The 10,259-nt window shown below is 38.3% G+C and overlaps 1 protein-coding gene across 1 annotated transcript; it reads left to right on the top strand.

Moving 5' to 3' along the window:
• Nucleotides 1-5,278: 5,278 nt before the first annotated feature.
• LOC135634970 (germin-like protein 3-8) lies at nucleotides 5,279-6,169 on the top strand. Its single transcript, XM_065145746.1, has one exon. It carries the CDS (start codon nucleotides 5,320-5,322, stop codon nucleotides 5,980-5,982), a length of 663 nt encoding a protein of 220 aa, XP_065001818.1. The 5' UTR covers nucleotides 5,279-5,319; the 3' UTR covers nucleotides 5,983-6,169.
• The last annotated feature ends 4,090 nt before the right edge of the window (nucleotides 6,170-10,259 follow it).

Below are 10,259 nucleotides of genomic sequence, written 5' to 3'. Positions count from 1 at the left end.
AAAATAATACTTTATCTTTGTCATGATTTGGAAATTGATGTAAAGGGATAAAAATTACAACATTGTATTCTTCCCTGCTATTTGACAGTGACAAATGGGGAGTAAAATTTGTTCACTTGCATGTTCTAAAGCGATGTAAAACTTGCTAAATTTGCTAGCTTACAAATTATAATAAATAAAAAAAACTTGCTAGGAAGCAAAATTGCTAGCTTGCACTTCTCAAAAGAGAAGAAAGAACTTGTTACCTTGAATATCACCAAGAATTGCTAGCTTGTAATCAAGATATACAAAAGTTACTACCTTACCTATCTTAAGAAGCAAAAGTATAAACTTGTAAAATTTACAATCTTGCACAGTTTTAAAATTAATGATGATTTGGTGATTATGCATGTTGTAAAGTGATGAAAAATTTGCTAGCTTGTATGTTGTAAAACTTACATATCTCAAAAACTGGCAGATGCACTTCTCCTTTTTATTGATGATAAAAGGGGAGAAGTATGATGATGATATTAAAATCTTATACATGATTTGTTAGGATCGAGTCGGCACTAAGAGGGGGGGTGAATTAGTGCAGCATATAAAATTATGTCGGTTCAAAAATCTTTCATTCGATTAAAACTGATTTTGGAAAAGATGTTAACTTGAAACACATTTGTAAGAGTGTGCAGTTAAAGTAACGAGGAATTATGGTAATTTGCAATAAATATAAATAACAAAGCAGAAATGCAAACCAAATTTTATAATTATTCGATCGTCGTGACCTACATCCACTCATGATTCCTCTTCCGTCGAGGCCATCGGCATCTACTAACGATCTTCCTTCAATGAGTGAAGATCAACTATCCTTTTACACTCTTCTTCTCCTCTTCACAGGTTTAGGAGATAACCTTTTACAAGCACTCACTCCTCCCTAAATAGAATTCTAAACTTTAGGACTAGAGGAGGGGATTTCTCAAGTGATTGCTATAGCGTTTTCTCACTTTTAAGTTCTTTGTGCTTATGTATGTTAACTAGGGATGAGGGTGATAATTATAGGGCTGTGGATTCAAACTTGGAGCCTAAAAGAGCCTTATCCTTGGTTTTCGGGGTACTAGCGGTACCACCGCCTGCAAAACTGACACTAGACGGTACTACCACCAAATCTGGCGGTACCATCGCTTGACAGTCTCTCAAAGACTGTGTCTAGGCAATACTACCACCCAAACTGACGGTACCACTGCCTGACATAGTTTCAGAGATTGTGCCACGACAGTTTTACCTATTGGGTCATTATTTGGGTCTTTTACTTAGCTCAACACAATCCAAACTTGGGCCCAATTAGCCCCTAATTGTTGGCTCAATTTCAATCCAATTACACCTAAAACCTACTTTGATCTAGACAATTATTACAGAACTAATCAAATATTATCCAGTATATAATTGATTCATTGACGACTCGTCCGATTCTTTAGCGCATCGTCCTCTCTTGTGCCTATTGCCTAATCAGCTAATTGATCTATGGAACTTTAATTTCCTTATCATAATTTTTACTCTTCTTGGCCCAAAGCCTTCTGTCGATACGTCGACCGATCCTCCGACTCAACATTTAATCTTCTGACATATTCAATTCCGGCCCAATATGATTCTTCCTGCATTTAATTATCTCTCCTTGATTGAAGCTTCCTACGTCACTTAATCTCACACTAGATAACAAACACATCAATTAATTTCATCATCAAAATCTGAGATTCAACAATCTCCCCTTTTTTATGATAATAACCAATTAATGATGGAGTTTAAACTAAATTCCCTCTATTAATATGCCGTATTGATACAATCTTGAATTCAAGTTGATTCAAGTCAAAACAAATTTAATCATGAATATTTGATCATTGCATGCTTCATGAATATTAAAAGAACCAATCATAATATTGCATGCAACATAATAAATATTTTAAATCATTATGGCATCAAAAATATCAAAGTATATTACATCCTACCATGCATGATTCTCATGAGAAGTGCAACTATCAAGTTTTAGAGACATGAAGGCTTAGCAAAATTTTCATCACTTTAGAACATTCAAGCTAGTGAGTTTCTCTTCTTTTTGCAATAGGCAAGTTTCCAAATTTTGTATCTTGAGCTAGTAATTTTTGAAATGTACAAGATAGTATGTTTTTGTATCTTTTTGAAATGTGTAGCTTAGCAACATTGCTTCTCTTTAGATTTGCAAGATAGCACTTCTTACTTCTCTTTTGAGATGAGCAAGCTAGCAAGTTTTGCTCTCTTTATTATATGCAAACTAATAAGTTTCAGCTTCTTCTTGCATATATCATCATGTAAGCTAGCATATTTTATTTCCCCCTTTGTCGTTGTCAAAAAAAAGGAAAGAATATAATTTTGTAATTCTTTTTTCCTTTACAATAATTTTTAAAACATGACAAAGATAAATAAAAAATTTACATCAATATTCCAATCATTATTCCAATCATCAAAACTAAAAGATCAAGTCATGATTTTTGACATCTCTTATTTTGTATATAGAAGGAATGATAGGGAAACGATCTTGATTCAAAATGAAGATTCAAGTCTAAAAGTTGAGAAATCAATATCATAATCCGAAAAATGTATAAGAAGAATTTATACATTTGAGAGATCAAACATGTCTAAGTTTATCATTCAAGATAATAAATTTAGTTCTCTTGATATGCTAGCTATTTTCTTTCCCTCTTTTGTCATTGTAAATAAGAAAGAAGAAGGGAAGAACATAATGGTGTAAATGTTCAAGTCATCATAAAAAAAAAATTTAATTTGGTGATGAGATATACAATTTATGAATATAAAGGAATATCAATAATAAATCATGACATGAAAGATATTAATATCAAATCATGAACCACAAGACATGATTTATTTCAACAAATCTCTTTTTTTATAAGTAGAAAAAAGAAACATAGGAGATTAAATGATATAATATCTTGATTCATGCATAAGAAATCTCAAGTTATAAATCTCAAAAAATCAAGATAAAGCTCATTCAAATTCAAATCATCAAATTAAAATCATTTTCAAGAGATTCATAAAAAAGACATAGATAGATTCATTAATCTCTCCTTTTTTTACATTAATGATTCAATTATATTATGAGATATACAAATCATAATTACAAAGGAGTCATATAAAAATAAGGCTGTTAATATGAAAAATTAATTCGTGAATGATTTATCTTGACAAATATCTTTTTTTAGTAAATAACGACTAAAATCATTTGAGATCAAATAAGATATCCTGATTCAAATAAATCTCAAATTATTAATGTCAAGAATCTAGATTAATTTAGATAAATCTTCTCTTAGACAAGTAAATCATACGTGAATCAAGAAAAAATATTTTATATAAAATATATCTCAAGTCACAACATCGATAAATGATTCGATTGGATAGATAATCTCGTTATTAAAATGAATCATAGGAAAAGGAATCCAAAATCATCATCAAAATCACTTTTCAAAAAATTCAATGAAAGCAACGTAGATAGATTCCTATAAGATTAAAGATAGTTCAAGTTCTTTTAGTTCTAAATTTTGTGATTGATTTCATGTTCAAGGCTTTCATACAAAGGTCACACATCATTATTTATAATAAAAAAGTAATACAAAAATCATATAAATCATCAAGCTCAATAAACTATAAATTACCTAAAAATCATCATTACTTTAAATCACCATGCATACTTATTGGTCTCATTATATTTTATTTTTCTATAGATATATTGAATCATGTTAATCTTACATTGATATTCTGATATATTATACCGAATTTCTCTTTTTTTAACCCGTGCAATATCGAGGTGGCATTGAAAAACTTTCAGGTGGACTAATTCAGATCGATTGTTCACCCATTCCTTGAATAAACAAAGAAAATTCTCATTTTTCAACTTTTATAAGAAGTTGGAGCCCGCTTGATTTGGCCCCAAGATCGGGCAAGAAGAAAATAGACTGATCCCCCTAAAGCACAAAAAGTAGCATGCAAACAATAACATCATATCGACTTAATATCATACTCACCAAGAGAGAGATTATTGGGATTCACCAATATTTTAGGATTCCCAACGTTACTATCCTAGGAGGATAAGGAATCTTATTATAAGAAAAAGTTCTAATGAAGGAAAAAAAGTCCTAAAAATTAATGTTTAGTTCTTTTATACATATATCATATATCTCTAGGATTTGGTGGGGGATAACAAGATTTGAGAAATACTTGGAGTACTTTTAGATTATTCTTTACAATGTCTGGAGATAGTGCTCTCTTTGATTTCTAGAAAGGATAAGAGAAAATGTATAGAATTTTTCATGGTTCATATGAGAGGGTATAACGAGATAACTTACGGACCTTGCAATTAAAATTATATTATAAATTATTTGATTTTTCTATAGATATATCGAATCAGAATCATGTTAATTTTGATATTCTGATATATTTTTTAATTATGGATCTGTATGATTATTTTTAATTTTGAAAGTATATAGAACTTCTTCCTCTTCAACATTTCTTTCATGGCTTTGACTATATAAGAACCTCCTTCAAAATCTCTTATAAATATTGACTTGGAAACATGTTTTTATCTTTATGCTGCGTATCAAATAATGATCTTCTTAAATCGAGACAGGCAACAAAGATCATATGGTGATGCCTATGCTTCTACTTAACATCACTAATAAAAAATATCATGTATATCACAAAATTAAAATAAAAAAAAGACAGAGAAAGTCAAACATAAAAAAAGAACTCGAAATATTTTTAAAAAACAAACCTGATTAGAATCCCTTACTGCTATTATACATATCAGACTTGGGGCGTACACAAGTCCTGTCCTAAATAGGATAGGACTTATCATAATCATGTTTTCAGATTAAGACTCATAGTTTAACTGCACTGGAACTGATAATACTATGAACATTGTATACTATATTACATATAAACGCGTGATGGTATACAATCAACAGAGGAAATAATATAGTAAAGTTACACCCCAACAACAAGGAAAGATAGCTTTGACTTGGTTGATAGTAGCAATATACGAATTAGATTAAGCTTCTTGTTCAGCCTTGAAAGTCCATTATTGAGACCCATTCCTTATTCTATGCAATGAATCAATCATACTACTATTCCATTAACCTTATCAATATGACTGATTATTCTGTCGATTTCAGAAGAGGTTGGTTGCGACAAGCAAGCTAAAAGTTACAATGACTCCTTCAAATCTATTCTTACTATATATACAAACCATACATGCATCACCCTCCTCTCATCACCATCAACATAAACCACCATCTGAGAATGGAGTTGCGGTGTGCTGCACAGTCCTTTGTCCTCTTCCTCTCCTTCACCCTCCTCCTTGCATCGACCCGCGCCGACCCTCACCCTCTGCAGGACTTCTGCGTCGCCGACTTCGGAGCTACTGGCGTGGTCGTCAATGGGTTCCCGTGCAAGCCTGCCTCCAACGTCACGTCCGACGACTTCTTCTTCGCCGGGCTGTCTAACGAGGGCAACACCAGCAACATCTTCGGTTCCAGCGTGACCCCTGCGAACGTCCTCAGCTTCGCGGGACTCAACACCCTCGGCGTCTCCATGAACCGTGTCGATGTCGCCCCCGGCGGCGTCAACCCGCCCCACAGCCACCCGAGAGCCACCGAGCTCATCATCCTCCTCGAGGGTCGACTGCTGGTGGGGTTCGTCAGCACCAACAACCAGTTCTTCTCCAAGGTCTTGAATCCCGGCGAGATGTTCGTGGTGCCCAAGGGCCTCATTCACTTCCAATACAACGTCGGAACGAAGAAGGCGCTCGCCATCACCACCTTCGACAGCCAGCTCCCAGGGGTGGTGATCGCCTCCACTACCCTGTTCGGATCGACGCCGGCGATTCCCGACGATGTGCTGGCCAAAGCTTTTCAGGTGGATCAGAAGGTTGTCACTGCCATAAAGTCCAAGTTTGCGAACTAAGATACCATATATATGTGTTTGACTTGTAGTATTTACATATGTTGAATAACGTTGACTTGTTGGACTAGTCCCATATTGGTGCCAAACAAGTGTTACATGTAGTTCTCTCTCTTCCTCCTTGTTTGGAGCATCTTCTTGTTCATCTCTCGAAAAGCAATAAAACATGAATGTTTCATTTCTCTAAGAATACTGCCAATGTTCCATTTATATGATTCTTAGAGTTCACTATTCCGTATTACAATTACAAAGTCTATTTCGCAATGAGTTTAAGCAAATACGGAATAGGGAATGAGAATAAGAACGGCAACCATTATTTCCAATTTGATGTTGGAACAGGATATTCTCATTTTTCTTCCCCATTTTAGCGCAAACTATCCTTTCCACTCCCGTGTTTGAATATTAACGTAAATTTTATAATTAAATAAAATTTTGGTGTAAAAATCTTAATTAAGATTTGTCTTTGTCATATACCCTCGATAAATATATAAGTAATGAAATCCTTTGGATACAGATTTTTTAGTTTATTTATTCTTTCTTCTCTATAAAATTCAATTATCTCTATAATTAGAATTTTTAGTTTATTTATTCTTTCTTCTCTATAAAATTCAATTATCTCTATAATTATTGATGTGTAAAATTTTTAGCTTTGTATCAGAACGGGTTGGATCTTATAGGTTTGAACCTTAAAGTCTAATTGGTTTTTAAAAGGAAAATAAGAGAACCAAGAAACTAATAGAGAGAGAAATAAGTGAAAGATCCTATTAGATAGGCTTAACCTAGATTTTGGACCTAGTAGTTCCTGTTCCAAAATCCGTAATTTTGGTTCTATGAAATATGAAACCGAAACTCAATCGATTCCCGATTCCTTTTTTGGTTTTGATTCCAAAACTAGCTTTAGTCAAATATTTTTAAATATTATGAATATTTTAATTATTTTTTTAATATTGTATGATTTTTTTTTTTTTTGTCATTGCTTACTTAGTTTTACATACATAATGACATAAATTAAGCAATACCTGAAGTCAATTCCTAATAGACATTTCGATTGCTTCTATGATTGATGTGTCAAACAAATTTTCATTATTAAATGATCTGTTGGGCTCTATATCCAATCATTAACCTATATTCTAATTTCAGTTGATTTGAGGGTTATACTCTTGTGCATTTCATTCAACATACTTTTTTAAATAAATTTTTTTTTTACGATTACTATGAGCACTTGCTAGAATTTATTTTGTATTAGTTGATAGAACTGAAATGTCGTAGAATAATACATCCACCGATGAAGGATAAAAAAATATTAAATAAAATTATTAGATAAACATCTTTCTTGAAGTTTGAGCTTGTCAATCCACTCGATGCTAATGGATAAATATTTTAAATAAATCTTTTGATTATAATTTTAATGCTAATGAATTGAGTAATATTTAACTACTTAATCTAAGGAATAAATATTTTGATTATAATTTTATTATGTCATAATTTGGAATTGAGGGAATTAGTTAGAATCATGTTGAAATTAATTAACACCGTTAGTAAACAGATGTGCGATGATTCAACACGGTTAGGCCCACTTGCCGACGTCGGAAACTTTTGGTGGAACTATTGAGTTGATGAAGTGGTTGCACCCTTCAAACGTCTCGAGCACCGATAGAGGTGGCAAGGTCGGTCGTAGCTTCGCTGCGGGCCGGCACTCCAGAGTCGACCGATACAAGCATTGTTTGTGGGAAGATGCATCCTCTCACCCCATCAGATGGTTGGGGATCTTCCTTGTGATGTGAAAGCCTCCTGAAGATGGGAGATGCGGGCTAAAACTAGTCGGGTCAGACTCGTTAGGCCACCCTCCTCTGCATATCGGGCGTCGTCTTCAAGATGAAGGTATTCGTGGCTCGGCGGCGATCAACTCCCTGTAAAATAGCTCTCATAGGGTAAGTCCCGACTTTGGCCCCTTTGACGAGCAAGTTAGATTCATCCTCAATGCCCTCCCTTTTTACTCTCGTCGGGTATTTATACCTGCGTGCGGGAATTGTTTGGGCCCTGGTTTAGCATGGTCGTTGACTTTGGAGGCGGAACAACCTCTCTGACGATATGGCATCTTCGAGAGTGCTTAAGCGACGTCAGACGGCGCTGCCCTAATAGCATACGGCACCGGCCCCAGCTCTCGGGGCGGTCAGGACGTACAGTCGCATTGTTGGAGCTTGCCGTGGTGTGCACCCCACGGTTCTAGAGGTGTACGGTGTCGCATGGGCTACAGCATTTGTCGGTGATTCACATAGGGCCAAAATACGCCCTATCACTTCCCCCCCCCCCCTCCGAGGCGTGCCGACGGATCACTGGCGGTTTGGGAGGCATGCTGGGTTTGATGGATATGATAGCACTGGGCTTTTCTGTGGTGGGAACGAATTGATTCATCGACGGTGATTTAGGGGGAGTCAATCCCATGGCGTGGATAGGACTGATCCTGCTAGATAGGGACACTATGAAGCGAAGCCAAGGCGTAGGTGTGGGCGACTTGTGATTGACATAGCATGACTTGAGTAGCGGGGTGCAGCTTAGCCGCAAGGCGCGGCTCAGTCGTCGGTGTCGGGCCTAGGGGTCGAGCACTTGTGTCCGGATTTGGGTTTTAACGTCAGCGGTTGTAAACCGAGAGTGATTAAGTACGCTTTGGTCGGAAACCAGGTGTGGCGACCGAGAGGGTGGATCTAGCCTTACGTCGAGCCTGGGGGCCGAGTTATGAGATCAACTCCGCATTGGTTCTGGGGACCCAATTGTGAGCTCGGCACCGAATTGAGTCTGGGGACCGAATTGTGAGATCGGCTCCGTATTGAGTCTGGGGATCGAGTTGTGAGCTCAACACGGAATTGAGTCTGGGGACCGAGTTGTGCGCTCAGCTCCATATTAAGTTTGGGGACCATGAGCTCGGCTCCGTATTGACTCTGGGGACCGAGTTGTGAGCTCGGTACCGAATTGGGTCTGGGGACCAAGTTGTGAGCTCGGCACCGAATTGAGTCTAGGGACCAAGTTGTGAGCTTAGCACCGAATTGAGTCTGGGGATCGAATTGTGAGCTTCGCACCGAATTGAGTCTGCGACCGAGTTGTGAGCTCGGCACCGAATTGAGTCTGGGGACCAAGTTGTGAGCTCGACTCTGTATTGAGTCTAGGGACCGAGTTGTGAGCTCGGCATTGAATTGAGTCTGGGGACCGAGTTGTGAGCTCATCACCAAATTGAGTCTGGGGACCGAGTTGTGAGCTTGGCACCGAATTAAGTCTGGGGACCGAGCTATGAGCTCAGCACTGAATTGAGTCTAGGGACCGAGTTGTGAGCTCGGCTCCGTATTGAGTCTAGGGACCGAGTTGTGAGCTTGGCACCGAATTGGGTCTAGGGATCTAGTTGTGAGCTCAGCTCCATATTGAGTTTGGGGACCGAATTGTGGGCTCAGCACTGAATTGGGTCTGGGGACTAAGTTGTGAGCTCGGCACCAAATTAAGTCTAGGGACCATGTTGTGAACTCGGCATCGAATTAAGTTTGGGGACTGAGTTGTGAGCTCGGCACCCAATTGAGTCATTGATGGGTTGCTAGTCGGGAGTGATCTAGAGCGACCCGAGAAGGAATCGAGCTTGGGTTGCTAACGGGTCACTAGTCGGGAGCGATCTGGAGCAACCTGGGCAAGAATCGAGCTTGGGTTGTTGATGGGTCGCCAGTCGGGAGCGATCTAGAGCGACCCGGGTAGGAATCAAGCTTTGGTTGCTGATAGGTCGCTAGTCAGGAGCGATCTGGAGCGACCCGGGCAAGAATCGAGCTTAGGTTGTTGACGGGTCGCTAGTCGGGAGCGATCTGGAGCGACCCGGGTAGGAATCGAGCTTGGGTTGCTAACGGGTCACCGGTTTAGAGTGATATGGAGTGACCTAGGTAGGAATCGAGCTTGGGTTGCTGATGGGTCACCAGTCGGGAGCGATCTGGAGTGACTCGGGTAGGCATCGAGCTTAGGTTGCTGACGGGTCGCTAGTCGGGAGTGATCTGGAGTGACCCGAGCAAGAATTGAGCTTGGGTTAGGTTATACTTGAATGCAACCGTGCCACATGATGGGTCAGGTGGAGCATCACAAGGCCTGGTGGGAAACTTCATTTTGAGCGGCGCTTGGCAGGGGGTTTCGGGTGAGGGGACGCCTTGGGTGGGGAGTTCGAGGCGGGTGTATCTGAGGGATCCAAGGGGTTATGAGGGTCTATAAATGCGACTGCTATTGCTCTCCTTGGGAGGCCCTAATCGTGTCTTGTC

The sequence above is a fragment of the Musa acuminata genome, chromosome BXJ3-4, assembly GCF_036884655.1.
Source record: "Musa acuminata AAA Group cultivar baxijiao chromosome BXJ3-4, Cavendish_Baxijiao_AAA, whole genome shotgun sequence".
Taxonomy (NCBI): Eukaryota; Viridiplantae; Streptophyta; class Magnoliopsida; order Zingiberales; family Musaceae; genus Musa; species Musa acuminata.
The sequence above is the reverse complement of the archived record's forward strand: the minus strand, read 5'-3'. Positions and strand labels throughout refer to the sequence as shown.